General features: G+C 32.6%; 1 protein-coding gene across 2 annotated transcripts; it reads left to right on the top strand.

The window, feature by feature from the left end:
• The first annotated feature begins 714 nt into the window (after positions 1-714).
• On the top strand, positions 715-22,816 carry LOC125055786 (alpha-tocopherol transfer protein). 2 transcript variants are annotated; one of them, XM_047658386.1, is made up of 7 exons: positions 715-938; positions 14,518-14,697; positions 17,397-17,491; positions 18,234-18,387; positions 20,332-20,525; positions 21,369-21,630; positions 21,822-22,816. In XM_047658386.1, the coding sequence occupies exons 1-7, from the start codon at positions 884-886 to the stop codon at positions 21,854-21,856; spliced, it is 975 nt and encodes a 324-aa protein (XP_047514342.1). In that variant the 5' UTR covers positions 715-883; the 3' UTR covers positions 21,857-22,816. The 2 variants fall into 2 exon arrangements, with proteins under 2 accessions (XP_047514342.1, XP_047514343.1); XM_047658387.1 differs by lacking the exon at positions 715-938 and adding an exon at positions 11,416-11,532.
• Positions 22,817-23,234: the final 418 nt, after the last annotated feature.

Genomic DNA, 23,234 nt, shown 5'->3' with positions numbered 1-23,234 from the left:
TTTTTAAATTTATTTTTACTTTGAGTTTCTGTTCATTCATATTGAAGATTCGGTAAAATTTTTAGCAGTACTTCAAAGTTTAACAACCATGTCATTAATACTTACTACTAATTTTGACACATATATTTAATGGGTCAGAAGTAGCCCGATTATATTATGACGTATAGTGATCACAAGAACTTCTACACTATCCAATAAAAGCGCTCATTCAACTCAACTGTATAATTTAGATGATAGACATTCCAGTTTGCATAATATCCTAACAAGCTAGATTTATGTGCTGATGTTGAAAATATTACTAATACTTACTATGTCAAACGTACCAAGCAATCCCCATCGGGCATTGTTTTATAGTAGATATGTCCTTTTTACGTATTACATCTTTTGATAATAAAACATTTTTTTACCGGATTGAAGTTATATCAAATGTGTGAAAGTTATGTCGATAAAAGACAATACTGTATTATATCATTACAACCGTTAGAGCTACCAAAATATAGACGACAGACAATTCTAAATCGTTCTTAATTTATCGAACATAATTTTGCTAGCTAAATTGTGAATGTTATTTCAATCTTTGCTCTAGTAATTTGCACTAAACCTTCACCTATAATAGTGATTCAATATGATTTTGAATTCCTTTATTTGATATTGTTCTAAGGAGCACGATAGGCAATGTTTTGTGATCGCACAGTCCGCGTGGAAGCACTGAATCAAAAGCGCAGTTCCGCGTTGGTATTGGGGGAGTATGCGCGCCGTGAACCACTCACTCAGTAACGGTCGCGATATATCTGAGGTCACACGTTTCAAACTCCAGATATAGACCTCAAATAATATTTGTGCCGAGAGTGTATAATCTAAGTTCTTTATTAATTTGGTCAACATGCCAGAATCAGAAGTTATCTCGAAAGTTATTCTGAATGAAGTGACACCGGACAGTAAGTTTTTATTTTGATCACGATTTGTATTGATTAAGAAATTTATTGTTTCAATGTGATAATTTAATGAATTTATCCCTTAAAATGTTGATTTTATGCTTATAAATTAGAAATGGGGCATTGTTTACTAAATTTATTTGATAATCCTAAGAACATTCAGAAATATTCACCCATTTTTTGTACACAAATTTAAAAGCATTATTGACGAAACATTTTATTAGTTTATGAAATTTTAGATGTAGTATATTTCATTGTTACCTATAAGTAAAGTCTAATAATATTTTTATTATAAACGTTTTTCATATTTCTAGTAAAATGTTAAGTTAAAGATTACGGGGGAATTATTACTCACGGGGAAAATTAATTTACGATAACACCGTTAACATTTAAACTGCTTATTTGAACTGTATATAAATACAGCCTGCGTTTTTCCACCGTCTATTCAATACAATTAGGTCTTGGCATAAAATAAATTACACAAAATTAATAATCAAACTTCGGAATTATTCTAATAATTTCTTCGTACTTCGTACTTACCTACTTTAAGTATAGAATGTCATGTCACGTATAAGTAGTTGCTACTACGGTAATATTAGACCGAACGTGTATAATGCACAGAAAGTTAAATACCCAACTATTAAGACAATCAAAGATTTAACTGGTAGACTGATCAATATAGGATAGGCCGAGCCGCCCCAGAATGGTCTAGTCCCTACAACCGGACGTCGTGTTACTGATTTAAAATTCTAGACCTAAAAATTTCACCCGCGGGCCATGCGGCATGCCCCTCGCTCCACATTGAAAATTATATGATTACGAGACAACACACGCAACATATTTGTATAAGCCACACTTCTTATACCTAGATATGAATATTATTCCTACATTAATGTGTGTGATGTAAGAATATTTATTACAAAATGTATGTGCAATGGCTGCTGGGGTCTCGAAATCAACTGAATGTAAATGATAATTACTCTAACCGTTAGTCATACATTAGGTAAATTTCTCCAATCCCGACTCCATCTTAAAACAGCTCCAAATTTTTTTTTATCGTTCTTTACGACTTGTATGTAGTACTGCAAGTAATATTAAGGAGGCGTATGGCTTTGGACCCCTTAAAAAAATAGAAATACAGATTAAATGATTTACATTAGGTTAGGTTTTTTAAATTTATAGAAATAAACTTGCGCTCCGACCGGGAATCGAACCCGATACCCCTCGCCTAGCGCACACTTAATAAGACCGCTAGGCTAATTAGGCCCTTAATCTTTTTTTTTTTTTGACGTTAGGAAATGCTTTTACGCATATCCCTGTTGAATTTTACTCTAGCAGGGATTATGTGGGGCTCAGACATAATATCTACAACCCTACCCACTAAAACCTGACGGATGCCTTCAGCTCGCCAAAGGGCGGAGGCAGGTAACAGCTGAGCCCTATCCTTACCCCCGCCAAACGCGAATGCCACAATACCAACGTGCCTCCTCCCACGAACAAATCTTCAGCATCTTAACTTAGGGCAGACGTGCGAAAGCACGGCGTCGCTGCCCCGGTCGTCGTTTTCTTACCGGCGCAGCATCAGAATTATTTTCACGCTGACGCTCCCTCGCCTCACAAAAAGCCTTGAAGGCATTCCAAGGGCCGTCATTAGGCCCTTAATCTAACCTAACCTCACAACATGTACAACTGACATATAAGCTGAAAGTATTCGCTCTTAGATATGAACCCTGGGGAACAACGAAGACTCGGCAATTTCATAATGGACTTGGTTGTGTCTTTGAAATTTCATTATACCGCAACCTCTAAATAAAAGGTATAAATAAATATAAACCAATATCCTCACACAAAGGGTATAATTATTAATATATTAATTAAGTTATTAGTTTTGATTGATCTTAACACGGAATTAATTTCGCTAATGCAATAATGACGAGGTTAGACGACCTTAAACCTTTTGTTTATATAAACAATGCTCTTTGTGTAAGTTAATCCTTATTTTGATAATACTTAAGTGCGAGTTTGGTTATACATATATATTAATATGTAATCAATTTTAAAGAGCGTACCAATTCTTAAAAGGCCGGCAACGCACTCGCGAGCCCTCTGGCATTGAGAGTGTCCATGGGCGCCGGTATCACTTAACATCAGGTGAGCCTCCTGCCCGTTTGCCCCCGTTCTATAAAAAAAAATGTAATAATAGATTTAATTGTTTTGTCAATCTTATTATTTTTCTATATTTTATAATATACTGTATACTGATATTATAGACGACGAATACCAACATAACAAAGGCCGGCAACGCGCTTGCGAGCCCTCTGACAATGAGTGTCTATGGGCCGCGGTATTATTTAACATCTAGAGAGCCTTCTGGCCCGTTTGCCCCGTTACATTAAAAAAAACCAATATTTTCAATTTTTTACCAACATACTAAACTTTTTTCTTCCGTTTTGTCAGCCGAATTCTAATAAACATTGATACTCTAAGCCTGCAATATTGTAAAAACAGGTTCTATTCTTAAGTCGATTAAACTATTTACGTCTTATTGACAACATTTTTGTAATGCGAAAGTTCACGCGGGTTTTTAGTAAGAAAAAACCTAACATCTTCTGCCTTTGCGCATGTAATCTCTGACCAATTGATTATGTTATACAAAGTATACATTGTATCGAATTTAAAAGTGTTTTAAATCGTCAATGATCCTTGGCATCAAATGTAAATTATAATTTTCCTTGTACCTTATAATTTAGATCAATATAGTTTATTGTAACCATATAAGTCAGAACCAAAGGTTAGGTGGTCGATTATTATAGCAATTATAGGTATGAAAAAATAACTTAATCATGAATATGAAACGGTGTTACGAATTTTAAATCATTATTTTCGAAGAAATTATCACAAAAAGAAAAGTTATACCCCTAAACTAACAAACATTGATGTGAATTTTTGCCAAAAACATTATAAAATAAATCAGTGGCGCTACAACCCTTTTAGGTCTGGGCCTCAGATTTTTATATCTGTTTCATGATCATTTGTCAATCTCATAGGCAAGTAGGTGATCAGGCTTCTGTACCTGATACACGTCGTCGACTTTTTTGGGTCTAAGGCAAGCCGGTTTCCTCACGATGTTTTGCTTCACCATTCGATGTTTAATGCGCACATAGACAAAGTCCAATGGTGCACTGCCGGGTATCGAACCTACGACCCCAATGAAACATTTCACTGGTGAGAAATATAAGATTCTGACGGTTGAGGAGGCTACCGAGGAAGAAAACTTGACCTAGCACGACCTTGAACGCGGGAAATGTCAAATGACAACTTCTAGTGTTACTTAACTCGTACATTGAAGGAAACTGCATGCCGTACACTCAAAAAGTCAAAGGGGTGCGTCACGGAACCGATACAAAAATCTGAGGGCCAAATCTAAAAGAATGTGTAGTGACATTAGTAAATCTACTATATAAAAATAAGTCGGGTTTTCCTTCCTGACGCTATAACTCCAGAAAGCACGAACCGATTTCCACGGTTTTGCATTCGTTGGAAAGGTCTCGGGCTCCGTGAGGTTTATAGCAAAGAAAATTCAGGAAAAATTTCAACAGAAAAGCGGGATCACCAAACGAAATGTTACATAAAACGCAGCCATCTGGTGGCGAAACGGAGTTCGCCGAGTTTGCTAGTATATGTATAAAATTCATAAGCGTGCTATCAAGACCAACAGTGATAGCCATTTTAATACCGTTTGCTATTATTTACTCCATATTATGAAATTAAGTACATGTGCCGTCTAAGATTGTTGCGAAATCAGAAGACTGCATAAAGTTATTATTTACATTGACATATATATTAAATTATATTGACCACCAATGACAAAACATAGACATAGGCATAAAACTTAAATTACACCCGAAAATGGTTTTTTAAGCACGCATTACACTGTTTCCATGTCCGGCTATAAATGCGGTCGTGTTTAAATAAATTAAAGAAAAACGGTCAAAATCCGCTGTATCCGCTAATTTATCACCTTGTATTTAAGTATTTTTAATATGACATTTTAATTAATTCCGTTAAAATTCAAATATAAGTCACGACTTGTTCTGGCATCCCGTAAATTCGGGCATGGATCACACGTTACAATTACCATAAAACAACGAGTAGAGACAACAATTTAACTCATTTTCTAAAAATCAACACTATACTTTACAGACTCGCAACAAACTTTACAGTTTACAGTATCGTTGTAAAATGAACTTTAATGTTCGCTTGCGCATACATAATTTAGTTCAATATAATGCTCGGGAGTAGAGGTTAAATACTGCGACGCATATTAATGATTCATATCTATAGTCTTTAAATGTAACATTATTATAATCTACTATTGTAACAGAACACTAGATTTTATTTTTCTTTGTCTTTGGGTGATAAAATGAAGTCCAGAACAAATCTCACGCCGAAAATGTCTCATTATTCAGTACGATGTTTTCAATTGGAAGTGTTATTTGCGCAGATTAAAAAAAATATAAATGCCCAGCCAGGGTCCAACCGCATGATTTCAGCCTTGCGATTCTGTAACTCACTTTTCGAACTCACTCAGCGGTTTTCTCATCGGCGGTCAGAATGCGAAAACTGCTGTGTGAGTTCGAAAAGTGAGTTACAGAATCGCAAGGCAGGTTTTAGAATCACTCGCCCAACAACCATGCTAGCTAAAAATTCAACTACATACTAACCAAAAACTATTTAATTTGGTACTTTGCTATATTCCCTTGTATATAGCAAAGAACATAATTGAATTTGCTCTCGTTTCAATTATTTATAAATATATTATAGTCATATTAATTTAGTAGTACATTTTATTAACCGTTATCAATAACATATGTCCGACGTCGATAAGTAATGGGAGCATCTATTTACGAAATACAGTCAAATGTCAATGACCGACCGAAAGTTTATAGTACAACAAAAACAAGAATAATAATAAAATATTGCTTTGTGTTCTAATTAACGAAGACTGTTCATAATTGGCGTATGGTAATGAGACAAAAGTAACCTAAGCATATGGAAAAATATTGCAAATAAAATTCAACAACTGTACGGTTTAGTTTAACAAATTCTATATTAATAATAAATCCAAAATTTTCTTCGAAATTGAGAAAGACTGTACCGATTTAATTAATCTTTTTCAAGCCTTCACGAGACTTAGCTCCGTAAAGTCCATTTATTCTGAAATCTGAATTGATTTAAAGTGTAAACAAACCTTAGCATGATGGAAAAAAAAAGGAAAAACACAATTTTATCACTAATCACACACTTTTCTACACGTACTATGATTTAGGAACTTGAATACTATTTAACTATTTTATAATTAGAATTAATTTAATAGAGTTAATAAATCACATGAATTTAATTAAATTATATTATAAAAATACACAAAATCGTCATACAATGATACAAAACTAGTAAACACAGATTCAAAATAAAATGCCAGTTTGACATTTCAAGATTCTATTACCGTTGAAACATCGTAAGGATAAAAAAATATTTATGATCTGTGAAAGTTTATAAAATATAATCTATGCATTTTTCTAATATTCTTTTGTCGTGTATTCCCTTCAACGCACAAAACATATCCTTTAAATATTAGTAAAGATTAATATATAAACAAAGAGATAACTTTGAACAGTAGATAAGATTTACTAAAAACATCACGTATCTCACGTTCAAATAATAATCATGGTTATCAATTACTTTCCTTATCTATAAGAATTATGTAAAAGTATTCGTTATCAATTATAACTATTACAATACAATTAGATATCGTAGTTTCTCAATCATCAATATCTTGTATTTCTCTTGCGCGTGCCTTATTATATTTGGCTGACACGACATTCGTGACTTGGTGAGGTTTTTAAATCTTCTGGGGTCGTTTAAGGCATTTCAGATATTAAACTATTGGTGCTACAACACATTAATGTACCTATTCACTTGATTTTTTTACACCGATAGGTTTTAGTCCTGTCAATACGATATTTTCTTTTAACGCATGCGCAGTTAAGCGCACATAGACAAATATTGGTGCCGCCAGGGTTGAATTTTGAAACCCCTCGCTCAAACCTACTAAGTATAGATACATACAAATTAACAAATATATACGATTTAGTTCTGTAAAAGACGTATTTATCTGTGATTGCAATTTGTTTTTGTTTAGAATATCATTATTATAAATGTCCCCGACAACTGACACATAATGTTGATAAAGAAAATGGGTCATTAGGTATTTTGCACAAACGCCCACACAAATATTATTGTTATAATAATTGCTATCGAGGGTTCCGGTGGGCCAAACACAGGGCATTTATATGATATAAATATTTTATTCGATTTATCTATCTAATATCTTAAAAATAAAACACTAAAACAAAATTAAAAAGTTCTTCCCTTTGGCAGTGTACCTTTAAGGCAGCATATTCTCGCTGTATTACGATGATTCGATTCCCTGTCACAAGTCTTTGACTTACTAGGGAGAGGGAGGAGAGGGAGGAGGGAGACCTCAATCTGAATTCTATTGTACATAGCTAAATAATTTTACGATTATACGTTGAGCGAGGAAATCGCCAGCTCGGGGTCACGGCTAGGAACTGTCTCAAATTTGAGACTGTGTGACTAATGATACCACCTCGACCTAGGAGACTACTCTAAAGGAACAAATATCAACGGCATGATTGTGGTTTATTTATTAAACCACAACCAGTTCAGGCCCTTTCTGAAAAATAACTCTAGATATGTCAGTAGCTCAATGCAAAGCGCTTAGATATTTAACGTAACACCTGAATACTCCGGGTTGATTATTTAGGATACTTCTCTCTATTTCTCTTCATTTTCTTCCTATCTCATTATTTGTATTACATAGGAAGTGATCTATATAAAAACTTAGTTTGGGAGGTGCCTGAGCTATTGTAACTTAGTCAAAATGATACACAAGTCCAGCTAACTCTGAGGCAGTTAGAATGTCGATTACACCCACATTGTAGACATTAAAATCTTAGTTTCACCTTAGGAGAGTTTCACAACTTTATTAGCATAAATTGCTAACTAGTCTGGTTTCGTAACAATGACAGTTTTTATATAGGTAGCTGTATTAAGATTTCTTTGGCCGTGACAAGCTTACCAAATAATAATATCAGCCTTTTATTTCAGATACTTTTACACTTAAACACATTCTTTTGAAGTTATACTTCTTTTGGCGCGTTAGGGAAAAATGATGAGAGTAAATTTTTACGATGCGCGCGCACACCGTCACAAAAAACCGACACTCTGAAGTTAGCTATAGTCAACATTTTAGTTTTTTCTATTGTTAGTGTCGTTTTTTCTACAAACGTAGAAAAAAGTCGAAGTATATCTTCTAACGCGTGTAGGTACATAAATAAGTACACACATGCTTTTTTTAAGTATCTCTGCCCTTTATTTCTCAACAGGCTTCCCCAAAATCTCGCTTTTCCTGTCAGCACTGTCATGTACCACCTGCTGTTTCCTTAATTTGGTCTAACCACCTTCTAAATTCTTCCTCTTTTTCGTGTCTTGCTAAGTATTAAGTTGTAAAATGTTAAAGATAGTTAAAGTATAGTTTTTGCCTGTTACGAATAATTGTTACAAACCCTATCTAAAAGATTTCAATAGCTTCTGTAGCTAAGCTAGGGTTATTTTTCTGGTGACACAGATCACCCGACTATACATATATATTTATTCACATATGACGCTATGTTAGTTGTTAGTCATTACAAGATTGGAAAATCTATACTCTTAAAAGCTGATTATTTATTTACTCTTCGTTACCTTATACATAAAAAAAGCAGGAAACAAAAGTTATTGGGCAATGGGCGGCTTTATCGCTAACAAGCGATTTCTTCCAGGCGACCCTAGTATGGAAAAAAACACCTAGAGGGTAACGTACAAGAAGTGCAGAAATAATAATCAAAAAAGAACATACAAATTACATTTAATATTACACTGGAATAATATTAACAAAAATGTAAAAGCTTAGGGTTAATGAGTCAAAATTAAAATATATAAGTAGCTAATTACGAGGCGAAGATAAATGCTCAAAAAGAAGATTTTTAAATAAATTTAAAGACTGAGCTCGTCTGATATCAAGAGGTAAGGAGTTCCAAAGCAGGATACTTTGCACAGTAAAGGAGTGATAGAATTCATTATTTAAAGTAAAAAGATAAGATTTCATTGATAAACATTTCGCATAAACCTCATTCTTTATACCTCAAATAAGAATTGAATGTTTTCCTTTAGCAGTGTCATCGAAAAAAACCCAACTATAAATAATTTGAGGATATGACCTTCAGAAAGAGAGCGTCTTCCTTATGCGCTCTCTTTCTGAACGTCATGTTAGTGACGCCGTAGTCCTCCACTCCCCCTCCGTCTACAAGACTCAAGCCATGGGTCATTCACCCAGGCGTAAGACCTTTAAGGACAAAATATATAAAATATTTAATAATTTATTAACATAACTAAGCAGTTGTTGGGTGAACCCGGTTGATGTACGACCATAAAATAAATCTAAATGCAAAACATTAATACCGACCTATCTAATACAATACCTACATTATCATAAAATTTCCGTTGTTTTATTACTCATACAAAACAATGAACGGTGTTAAATATAAAACACGCACCAGTAATGTTAATAGTGTAACTTCTATGTCATTACCGATAATAAATAATAGTTAAAAAAAAACTAAAAAACACGTGGGTTGTTCTACAGAGCGCCCCACGCTTTTTCACAATAATAGCAGTATTTTTTGTTCATTGCCATTTTCAGCCTAAATTAGGAATTATTTTTCACTTTTTAGTTTGATGTGCTTTAAAAGCGTGTTTTTTAGTTTTTTTAAACTATTATTTATTTTTTATTTTTTTACATTATTTTTTTTTATTTTTTTTCCGAATATTGCATTGTCATCGATCTTTGACAGGTGCGCAAAATTTGAATAAAATCTGTCCGTTCTGTGGGTCAAAATCCAGTCCGAAGGAGTCGGTTACATACATACAGATGAAGCTAATATAAAGCGTGTAAAAATATTTATTTTTTTAATCTAATTCTACAATCGTACCTTGCCTTCATACTCCTACAAAATCTTTTTTGCGCAAAGCAAGCTGACTTATATTACGTAATACAATTTAAATATTCATAAAAAAGTATACATTAATTTTCATATATTTAACACAACGAATTGGTTAGGCATATCGAGCCAGTGCAATCGAAGCATTGCCCTTAGCCGGTTCTAATTTCTAGGTCAGGTGCACCGAACGCGGGGGCCTGCAACTGTTCGTCTGTTAATGTTTTAACACCTGTATGATTCATATATTCACGACTGTACACATGATCCCGTTGTTACCAAAACAAACGAATCTTACGTATTCGATGTAAAAAATTGCATCTCCCTTTTTATCTCAATCCTTTACAATCTACTATATAAAAATAAGTCGGGTTTTCCTTCCTGACACTATAACTCCAGAAGGCACGAACCGATTTCCACGGTTTTGCATTCGTTGGAAAGGTCTCGCGCTCCCGTTTTTCTGTTGAAAAATTTCAACAGAAAAACGGGATCACCAAACGAAATGTTACATAAAACGAAGCCATCTGGTGGCGAAACGGAGTTCGCCGAGTTTGCTAGTGCAATATAATTTATTATATTTCTGTCATATCTGTAACATTAATACGAAGAAAAATGAAAGGTCACTTATATCGCAATCAACAATGGAATTTTTGTAACATCTATACATTTTTATGCAATCTATGAGAGAATGAAATAAACTAAAAGGAATCGTGCCGTGAGTAGTTTGGCTGGTTTGAAGTTTTTGTTATAGCTGGTACCGTTATATATATAGGCGTTATTTCTTTAAAAGTGCCACCTAGTGCGGAATAGCAACATCATTGTTAAACTTAAGATATGCCATCTAGTTTTCAATAGCTGAACTATTCATTCTTCGTTCTTCTAGAAGTGTCATCTAGTGTCAAATAAAAACACGAATTGTGATTATACTCATTATGCGTTATAACATTACCATCTCTTGTCGGCAATTTGAAATAATATTAATACAGATATCAACAAGTAGATGTCGCTTATACAGTATAAAATTTTAACACTACAAATTTTGCAAATTTAAAGAACACCTATAGTTGTTATATTTTTTTTAAATGATTATAAATTTAAAGAAAATTAATGATATAATTCAAAAAATATTTTCTATTTTTTAGTTTGCCCTATTTTGATTTTAGGTGCCCTTTAAATGTTGCCGTTAAATTAGCAGAACCTAAATTACAAATAATTGTAATTTAATACTAATAACAAAATTGTCCTAACATTAAAACTCTACTACTTTCAAATTAATTATCCTATTTCCAAATCGTATTTTTAAAAGATTCAAACAAAAATTATGAATCGTTAAACTGTCTGAAACGCAACGTAAGTACATATATATTGCCCCATATGTCTATCGAAGCGCAGTATGCGCGGTTACACTTAACTACCAACCCGTCGTAACAATAACAAATTTTCGTGAGTTTTGTGAATAAAATATAAAATGGGCAGAGGTGAGTAATGCATTTAGTAATAGTGTATTTTTAAAATGCAAACCATTATATGAGGTTAATATTTCGCAAACGTATGAATTTCTGCTAACCCTAATTTTTCTTTATAAAAGTAAACCAGTCTATTCGAATCGACAAATACTTTTTAAGTTTTCTTGAAAGTGTGTTATGGATTAGCGTTTCAAAACTAAACTTTTTTCTAACCAATAAAGAGGATAAGTATTATTAATACTAATATTAAATCAATAAAGACACTTATCGACATTCGTATGTTTAATTATTATAAAATAATAATTTTATATTATTATATTTTATTTGTATAAAATAAATGTTTGTCAAATTTTATGCGATTGTCATTTTTCGTTAATTCGTAATATTTTTGTTGTAAGCAAAACTGAACGATAGTGTAAAATGTACAATATTATTATACTAAACTATGATTTAATATAACTTTCCTTTTTAATGACTTTTTAATATCTAATCTAATTAAGTTCCGATTTAGATACTAATTTCTAATGTGGACATACATCCAATGATGGTACTTTAATTTTTTTTCGCACACAGTTAATATGATTGGATCTTTACAGTTTGTAAAGACTTTTACAGTCCTGTATTTCTCTCAATACAGCGGCGAAATGTCATTAATTTGTGTTTAATGTTTAATTTAGATTATAATTTTGAATATTTTTTAACATAAGCTTGGTAGACCCGAAGCTTGAAGCGTTTAATAGTCCGAATAAAGTAATATTTTTCTTGGGTTTTTACGCCGTCATAATATTCTATGAAATCTAAACGAATTCTAGCGAAGATCTTAAAAATGTATTTCAGTAAATATTTTGTAATAACGGTAATTTCTTTTAGAAGTTGATTAAAGACTTCATGGCGAGAAACCTCAACCGTAAATTATTCGCATGGCTGAATTTTTAATTTTTTTTTGGAAGTACATATTATTTATTTCCATGTCTATGGAGGAATAATGAAGCAATCTAAAATAATATTTCTAATCCATTCAGTAGTTTTTGAGTTCTTTCGATAAAAATGCAAATCGTACCTATTTATAGTAGCAGACAGATAGATAAATAAGTTTAGACACAACAGTTGGTAATTCGTCGGAATTTGTTTTAAAGATTTCATTAATCTAGCAATTTTTCTTCCTTTTTAGTCATAGCGTAAACATAAATCAAACAGAGACCGACTTAATTAAAACAAAGTGCTTAGACTAAGTAGACCAGTGTTCTCTGAGGTCGTAGGTTCGAACACCGGCTGTGCGCTTGGAAATTATGAAAAAAGCGTGATAAACCACACTACATGCACAAAGCAGATTACATACTTGTCTATTAGAAAGAAAATGATCAGAAAACAGATACAGAACTCTTGGGCCACGACTGTAGCGCCGTTGTTTTTTTTTATTCGATAATTTTTTAAAGGTAGATATGCACAGACCGTCCCTTTTCGTAATAGCGTAAAACTTAATTCTATAAACCGATTTGTGACTGTAGCTTAAACTGTATAGACACATTTATTTATTACGAAGGCGTCTCTTTAATATTCCTCTTACGAAGATATATATATTATACCTCATGACCAGTCAACAGGATAAAACTCTTTCCGTAAAACGTGCGTTGTCATGGCTACACGTCGTAAAAAATTATTTAATTATGTTATTTTAATGTCTGCTCATAATGAACAAAATAATGGATTTTATTCGTGGTTACACGCGGTTTGTGAACATATTGTACTTAGTAATACATAAATCAAGATATATGAGGTCTGGGATCAATTCACAAGGTAAATCGAGAAATCTTATTTTAGTAGAAACTTCCTGTATTTACTGTAATATACGATAAATCAAAAAGTATACTATATAAAAGCGGGCACTACACTATACCGAAATTGAAATATTTCTCCTAAAAATGTGATATGAAAGATTGTATGACTGTAGCGAAAAACTTTTCGCTATAGTTTCTTCCGAGTTTAACACTTAGAATTCCTATGATGAGTCTAACACCTCGTATTTTCTTTTTATCGCTCTCCTGACTTTATGGGACAGGGGGCAAACCCCACGTACTCTCCCCCACTTTGAACCCAGTGCTAACCGCCGCCCATGCACACCTGCAACGCCGGGGGCTTTCGGATGTTTAGCTGACCTTTGAATGAATAACATCTCTCCTTTCTATTGAATTTATACTATTATAAAAAGACATCTAAACGTTTTAAATATTTTTATTATCATATAACATTGTATCCAATGTTACTTTTAAGGATTTGCTTTCCACTTCCGAAATAGTTTTTGTTTGATTTTTAAATGTAGCTTCAAATTTCCAATTTCTTACAATCTTCAGTACATAAAGGACAAACGGATTTTTAAATTTCAGAATACAATGGTAATTAAAAGTTAGTAAAAATACTTTTCTCAAGCTTGTTATTTTCATCGTTAAAATTGTATTTTGTTCTTTTCTTATTTGTGATTTAAATAATATAATGTCTACGTGTCTTCTCTACCGTTCTACTGTATATAATTATGATTTTTCTGTGAAAATGTTTTAGGATACTTCCAATATTCCAGCTTTATACTTTATTTGATTTTTCTACTCTATATATATATATCTATTTGTTTCCTAACAAACAAATCATACAAATGTTCTTCATATCAATTAGACCATCTGTTATCCATATTCACTTACTATTTAGTATTAGTATTCAAATCTCTGCGTTTTTGTTTCGCGCGTTGAGAGAACCACATCGAATTGCATACAAAAACGTGGAAATAGGTAACGACTGTTGGAAGTTATAGAGTAAGGGTGCTGGTTCTTGTTCATAAACCTATTTAACATACATTTTTAATTCATTTAGTAGGAAATTAATAGTGGATGTGTCAAACATGCTGTGTTTCAATTATCATCCTAATTACTAAAGTGCTTTCCCTAAATCGGTATGAAAGTTTATTTTACACAAAAACTCCAAAATAACATAGTATTTTCTTTCTAGCATCACAGCACATGCTATCAGATGTGTCCCACTTGCCGGGGGTTCAACTGGGAAACTTCTTACTCCAGTTCGAGTTGGAAGAACCCAATGAAGCGGTCCGTGAGATCGCGAGACGGGAACTACGAGAAACGCCAGAAAACGTCCAACCAGCTGTTGATGAACTAAGGAGGCTTTTAGAAGGTACCTTTATAATTCTTCTGTCATGTTTTAGCAAATATAAGAACGATAAGGATAGGTTACATTTTACGCATTCTATGTGTATCGAACACTTGCCCGTACAACGAAGGAAAACATCGTGAGAACGTGTGACTCAAATCCAAAGATCAACGTCTTGAGTCAGACAAGGCTGATCACATACTTGTCCATGAAATAAAAAACGAACAAAGAAACGGATGCAATCTGAGGCCGAGTCTCATATAGTGTTGTTACAACACGGGATTGTTTTTTTTTTTGGGCCACAAAACTAGGCATATATTAGGTCAGCCAGCCAGCCAAATCCTGCCCCAAGCGAAAATTAACCCCAAAAAAGTTACTTGTAAGCGTTTGGTGGACTAGTGCCGGTATTGTTCATTGCAGTTTTCTCAAATCTGGCCAGACTATTACGGCTGATGTCTATTGTCAGCAATTGCAAACCATGATAGAAAAACTAGCGGCTAAACAACGTAGGCTGGTTACTAGCGTACTTCACGACAACGCTAGACCACACACTGCACAACAGACGGCTACCAAATTAGAAGAGCTTCAATTGGAATGTCTAAGACATCCTCCGTACTCCCCGGACCTTGCTCCAACAGATTACCATTTTTTTCGAAATTTGGACAACTTCTTGCAAGGGAAAAAATTTAACTCTGATGGGGCAGTCCAAATCGCCTTCACAGATTTTATTGATTCCCGTCCGACTGGTTTTTTTAGTAAAGGGATCAATGAACTACTTTTGCCTATGAGATGGCAAAAGTGCATAGAAATCAATGGTTCATATTTTGATTAATTAAATATATTATATTTAAAAATATTCGACTTTTTGTTCCTCCCATACAAAACGCCAATTTCATATGTAAGGACCTAATATTTGTATGAGTTGAATGGGACAAAACGTAGTCCTTTTTGCTAGATATAGCGCATCACAATTTATATATAGTGCGACGGCGAATGCCAAGGTTATTTGCGATACTAAGGGCCAGAACCTGTCTGTTGCACAGATCCCCCTTATCAAAGACGTTGCGCCTACTGAATGCTGTCTCCGACACTATCGACATACTTAAAGGTTCGCAGAGTGAATTCACAATAGCGATATTGTGTATATTATGTGTTTTACATTATATTTCTCGACATTAACTTATTGGCATAGTTTGGTAGTTTGTAGTATGTATTTCTGTAATAAAAAAATTGATTTAACAGTTAAAGCAACAGATAAACCAACTCAGTCCACCCATGACGTTATTATAATTGTATGATAATTTAACTCATTCAAAAGACAATGACATCCAACTGAGATTCGCATGTACAATTGTCTACAAACCCAAAATTAATTACGTAACCTCAACATTTTAGGGAAATTTTAATGTTTTTACTCGCACTGTGAACATTAACTAATAGTGAACATAAATAGCAATTATATCTATGTATATAACTTTTATTTTATTGTTGACGTGCGTCGTAAAATTATTAATTACGTGGGTACTGCGTGGGTATTTCTATTAATCTAACATATACTCGTATAAGTGTAATATTATAAATCATTTTCACAGCCTTCAATGTTAAAAGTAATATTTGCCACATATGAGTAATTGCTAAATTAAATAATTTAAATTGAGACATTTTTCTCTGGCAGTTCTTAGATTGATTTCTTAATTATATTTGTTAGTTTCCGAGTCAGGAATCCTTACAGATATATTAACAAATATATAATATATTAGTTTAGTGAGTAAGCTATTCGATGTATGTTTCGTATAGTTCAAAATACACGAATTAAATTGCAAGAAATAGTTATACATATTCTCTTAGTTAAAAAGTGTAGTGTCAAGCCAAGACCAATTCTTTTAAGTGTAGGTATAACTACTTCATGATTATATTTGTAAATGGTGGAAAAAGTCTTGATGACTCTTGACTTGCAATTCACCTTTGCAGGACATATGTTTTTGTAGCACTTATAAGCATGTGTGAAATTAAACATGTTTTTCATTGATATACAAAAAACCCAAGATGCACAGTCTCGAATAAAAGTAACGCTCGAAAGTGTCCCGAAACACTATTTCTGTCCCTTTCTATAACAGTATGTCTATAACAGTATATGTTACAAGCATATATTATTGCAAAATCAACCTTACGCGAATTGCTTAGAGTTGTTATTACAACGCAGTGTATACGTACTTAAAGCAATAAAATTTTACGACCGACCGTGGTTGGTAGGACAAGGTATTGAGTGGAGTCGAACATGACTTTTTTATTTACAACTATTTAACATAATTTTAAATTTATCCGACTTTTCGGGTGCTTTACAGCGTGCGTGGTCACGGTGACTGAAGACAAAAGGTGTTGGATGTTAAATAGTTGTAAATTTATAATAATACATAACTTTAATCCGGTTAAAAAGTTTTTTCTTTAAATTAAAAAAAAAAAATTAAATTAGCTAGCTCCAGACTTTTATATAGCGTAAATATATTTGTCAAAAACTACACACAAAAAAGTTCAAAAGTACATAAATTTATTTATAAAAAAAAACACAAATAAATAACATCGACTCCACTTATTAGACGCGAGACTATTTGAAATGAACGCACAATTTAGAATGTTGCGCTCATTTTTTGAGGACACTTTTTAGACGTTGAGTGTGCATCTTGGGTTTTTTGTATATCAATGATGTTTTTGTTTATTTTTAGCGGACAAGGATCTGTATGTCCCCTGTGAACGCGACGCGTGGCTCATCAGATTTCTCCGACCTTGCAAATTCTACCCTGAAAGTGCCTACGCCTTGGTGAGTTCGTAAAAACTATGAAACAACTGCAGTTAAATCCGGATCACGTGTTCTCGCACACTTCCACATTTGTTATTCATTCTTGTTGATGTTTGTAGAAGTCGGCTAAAATATCTTAATTTTAAGTTAAACTAAGACAAAATTGACTTAATTTTTTCTTACATGTGCTTGTTGATGTTGCACACGTTGTTGTTGCAGACATTGTTGTTGTTGTTTTACCAATGCACCATGTACATTGTGCATGTTCTTGTTTTCGTTTAGCTTCATACATCTCTATACAGTATATGTTCAATCTTTCCCGATTAACGCTTTTATAGAAGTAACATTTAATTTTAATAATAATTATTTTTTAATAATGTTGTTATATATATGTATATAATTACCTTGAGCTTGATTTATATCAAGTTACTAATTATTATGCTTGTGAAAATGTGTAACTCCGATTTAATTCATATATTTTAATATTCCCATTCAGAAAAACTGAAGATTGAGTCTTCAGTTTTTCTTACCAAAACAGTTTCTTAGTTTATCCGATTATTATGTTCATAATAATTTATTTATTTCCCACAATATTATTTTATTCCCACATAATTATATAATTATTTTCTTAACAGGTACTACTAATAAGATAAAACTACACAATGATACATACACCGAAAATTTTGCAATTAAAATAAATAAATAAAAATTGTTTAAGAGAATTCCAGAGAAGTTTATGTTAACCTAAACATAATAATTTCAGATCAAACGCTATTACGGATTCAAAGTAAAGCATCACAAACATTATGAAGGACTAACACCAAGCAAAGAACAGAATGTTTTCAACCAGAATGTCCTCAAAGTTCTTCCCACTAGAGATCAGCTCGGGCGAAGGGTGCTGGTTCTGGAACTTGGCAGTAAGTATTATTTGACATATCTAAAAGGGATACAACCTTACGTGAGCAGTCTACCAACTAATGTGTACATAAAGCAGCTGGTTTCTGAATGTAGTGCGAAGGATGCCGTAAATTTAAAAATATATGTTTAATTTCCAATTTGATTACGATATTATCATCAAAATCTATCTATCATTTAAAATCCATCAACATATATCAAGAAGACTTTTATCAATGTCATCAATTACAGTAATTATACTCCCATTAAATTGTAATAAACCTCCAACGTCCGTACATTGTCAGTATAATTTGACGTAATGTAATTTTAGCTATTTTTTAGTATCTACAATGCCATCCGTTGCGATATTAATTATATTTCACCGTCGGCATGTATGAACTAGCAGTGTATAATATATACCTATAATATACCTTTATTTCTATTATTACTTGATTATTTAAAAAAAGGGGATGCCCGAAAGAAAGCTCGGGAGATGGAATAAAAGGGATAGCGGGGATGAAAGACAAGTGGAAGAATTTAGAGGAGGTTTTCAGGGCTATATATAGTTAAGACAACGCAAATATTTCAAATAATCATTCATCTCAAACAAATATTTATTGATTGACAATAAGGGCTTAGTAATAAATAGAAGTTGTCATAAAAAGTATTTATTCATTTCAGCGCATTTGGCACTATCTCTGCTACCGCTCATAAATTTAGTACATTAGAGAATGTTCTATTCGGATAGAAATCAATACTAATTTTCTTTAAACATACAAGTATACCTGCAAAATAGGTATGTACCTATACAACTTATTGACCTAGGTAATATATTATATAACTACAGTCCCGTACATAGTCAAGAACCTAGGATTACCTAATAAATTAAGATTCGCTCCTTCAATGTTTCTTCAGATAATTGCTTCGTTACATATGTCATTTGTTAACACCTCATTAGCAGTTTGTTGTTCACTTGAACTCAACCTTTGTAAAATGAAACAAGTTTTTGTTACTTTATATAAATTCATAACGGGGTTAAATGTCTCGGCGTAAGGACAATTTTGCTATAATTGTACTAGGAATATTCCAAAAACGACGTCTGCGCATCTTGTGAATTTATTAAACATATTTACTCGGTATAAAACTTTAATAATTGGGAGTATCAAGGATTTCTTCTAGATGAGTAAGAAACAATAGAGGATTGTGCAAGCAGTGTGAAAGTACGTCAATAAAAAAATTAAATAATAGACAATATTCAAGACACATGTCGCAGACAGGAAGTGGGGTAGAGGATGTAGTGACAGCTATCAAAATGACATATGTCATTACTATTTGCGTCATCATGCCTTATAAAATTTAAGATGTTTACAATTCATATTCCATTTTCGTCATAATTCTCGGTATAACAAAGCATATAGATAGGAAAATTATACGATGTATAATTAGATAACAATAAAAAAATTACATAATTATGTTGATTCCTGACAACCATAGCATTTGAGTACAAAATTGCCAAATTATCTACGTTGTAGTAAAAAAATACATTGTATGAGTTCAGTCACCGCATCGTGATCTCACGTAGTCACACTTGGCTGGGTGATGCCAAAAGTATGTTTTGGTTATTACGGAACGTTACACAAAATGGTAATCACTTGCCTGCTTACTATCTAATAAAAACAATAACAAAACAAATGCAAATACCTATATCACACAAAGAAACAAAACAGATACATTAAAATGCGAATAGTACAAAAATGTGCTCTTTCCCAGAGAACAATAAAAAAATCAATAGACACGAAAAAGAAGAACAATGAACTAATAAAACGAATATACATATTGGTGCACAGCCATGAAAAACAGTTGACAATCGTTTAACCATTCATCCAGCATGGCTCTCAAATTATTCAAACAAGTTTTAATCAAAATAATTCCACTAGTTAAAGCTGATAATAACATAACTTTTTCAGAAAATTGGAACCACAACAAATGCACACTAGACGAGGTGTTCAAAGGCTGTGTTCTCTTCCTAGAGGGCGCGATGTTGGAGCCAGAGACACAGATATGCGGCGCTGTCGTTATATTTGACATGGACGGTCTGTCTTTGCAACAAGTTTGGCAATTCACCCCACAATTCGCAAAGAGAATTGTCGATTGGCTACAGGTCAGTATTAGTTATTAGAGGTGTAAAAGTAACGAAAAAAAGCGTACCCGTTATTCGTTACTGTAACAATTAGAACGATGATATTTACTTTATAGAAATATAAATAACAATTAATTTTTAAAAGTCGCAATGTCCATTATATGAATGATGGCTGGCTGGTTACTGGCGCGGTGATGTACTGGTTTTTGCCATTCACACGTATTCCGTAGGATTTTAACAACTCTTTTATAAGAATGTCACAAATTAATGATAAGAATATTTAACGTCAACCAATATTTTTGATGCATAGGAAAACTTTATATACATTGTATAATTCTATTGTACGTGTGTATGTCACTGAACTCCTCTTAAACAAATCAGCCCGGCAGATGGCGTGAAATCAAAAATAAATAAATTGTAAATACTATCAGTACTTATGCTTCACAAGCATTAGTTGCCTATTAGTTGGTTCAGGGTCAATTAATGATACAGTTAAATTTCACGGAAGTATACATTGTATATGTATTTTTATAATAAAAAGGAGAGAATAAAGAATAGCTCTACAACCCTTGGTCTTTGCCTCATATTTCAATAACTGTTTTCTTAATGGGTAAGTAGGAGATTAGCCTTCTGTACCTGACACACGACGTTGATTTTTGGCTCGATATATTCCTCCAATTTTACTCCACATACGACCTCAAGTGTGTGTGTGTGTTTGTATAATAAGTGTGTTTTTATAATAAGAGTCAAGAAATTGTTAATGCCCGCAACATTGATATATCAGAATCCAAATTTTGGAGTTAACCAACCAACTAATTAGAGTCTAAATATATCAAGATTCTTTAACGATCTTCATTGTTCCAGGAATGCATCCCTCTCAGAATAAAAGGTCTATACATCATAAACCAGCCGTACATCTTCAATATGGTGTTCCAGTTATTCAAGCCCATCTTGCAAGAGAAATTGCGTTCTCGAATAGTATTTTTGGGCAATGATAGGGAGCTTCTTTACAAATATATAAATCCTAAATGTCTTCCTGAAAAATATGGAGGGAGTTTAAACATACCGGATGTCACCGGGGCGCAGTGGTTGGAGCTTTTGATGTATTGCGATAAGGAATATCTTGGTTAGTATAATATCATACCTATATTTGTTAATTAAAGATTGGCTGAGTTTGTTTGATGCGATAAAAGATGGCGCTATTATAAAGACATAAAATTGTTACTAGTAGGGTATAAAACGATTTTATCAATCATATTTAGAATAATATACTCAAATCATTAACAAATACAATTACATTATATTTTATTTTTTCAGCGATCAACTCTTATGGATACAAGAAAAACAAGTGATATTCTTCACAACTCGTCTATATTTTGTGATATTATTTATTAATAAGAAAAAAACACTGTTACACCTATAGAAATAAGTATATGAAAGAACATACATACAACAACATTAATATCATTTTCATTGAATGAACTTAAACAAAAATCCTCAATGAAATTTAGTTTTGACCTGTCAACTGTCAAAACTCGTACCACACGCACACATAGATATAGAATTATAGACACAACATTATTTGATAGAAGATAGCTACATATTACTTCTTGAGGTCTCATATAAAGTCTTAGAATTTAAATGAGCAATAATTCTACTTCATATCATAGCAAGAATACATATAAAACATACGGTGACATACTAGTAAAAATATGTTTTATAATAATTAAAAAAATATTTTTTTGTAAGTTTTGTGATGGTAATGGAGGAAGTATAACAATGTGCCTTAAATTTTGACATAAATTTAAGCGCGAACTATTATTCTCATCTGTCAAATGTTCACAGCATTTTGACAGATCTTGTATCTGAATTTTATACTAAATATGAAAAAGGATAAAGGACTTCATTATATAAATGTATAGCCCCCTGATAATAGTGATGTCATCTAATAACGAAACTAATATCAGTAGACCTGATTTAACAAACCAGGAATTCTGCGGAACGAAAACTCTATTGGAATCGCTACGGTATGCGACATTTTAATTCTTTATTCCATTTAATTGTTAGTAGTTTAATCATAAGAACCATATCATAAATTATGTAATGTTTATTTTATATCACATTCCTATTATACGTTACTTTTAGACACTTTTATTTTATATTATTAAGATTATATAATAATATGACATAGGCTGTGAAGGAATATCTATGTTAATATAAAATATAGAATTTATTCTGCATCTGTAAATGTCAAATTATTATAAGTGTATATGCCATGCTTGCCTTATACTAATCATTGGTAAGAACTTGTTTAAAAAATCCAGTCGTGATTTTTACGAATAGTTATATAAATGGGTAGTAGACACAATAAGCATAATTTCTCTGTCAAATATATGACATTTGGTAAAAGCCCTAAATTTTCCCAAAGGCTCTATGAACTGAAATTTCCTCAAACTCTTTCGCCAAACATAACTGTATTTATCGTCCTTCTGCTTTAGGAATACACAGTGCAACAAGAGTTCAGGCGAACGCCTAAGAACTTATAACATTTCTATTCATATCTTCTTAAAATACGGGAACTATTTTCCGTACGTCAAAATACAATTCCTATTTTACGAGGAGTATAGAAGTCTAAAACTTACTTTATAACGCATTATTAATTTCAGTCTTTGAATTGTAATGATATTACAAAATAACAAAAAATATTTGTATGATATTACATATGTATTG

This window comes from Pieris napi, chromosome 14 (assembly GCF_905475465.1).
Source record: "Pieris napi chromosome 14, ilPieNapi1.2, whole genome shotgun sequence".
NCBI lineage: Eukaryota > Metazoa > Arthropoda > Insecta > Lepidoptera > Pieridae > Pieris > Pieris napi.
The sequence above is the reverse complement of the archived record's forward strand: the minus strand, read 5'-3'. Positions and strand labels throughout refer to the sequence as shown.

Excerpts from the sequence above, each read along its gene's own strand:
- LOC125055786 (XM_047658386.1), top strand. The coding sequence starts at position 884 with ATGCCAGAATCAGAAGTTATCTCGAAAGTTATTCTGAATGAAGTGACA. Across the intron at positions 14,698-17,396 it reads ACTAAGGAGGCTTTTAGAAG|CGGACAAGGATCTGTATGTC; the intron begins GTACCTTTATAA and ends GTTTATTTTTAG. Across the intron at positions 20,526-21,368 it reads GAATTGTCGATTGGCTACAG|GAATGCATCCCTCTCAGAAT; the intron begins GTCAGTATTAGT and ends TCATTGTTCCAG.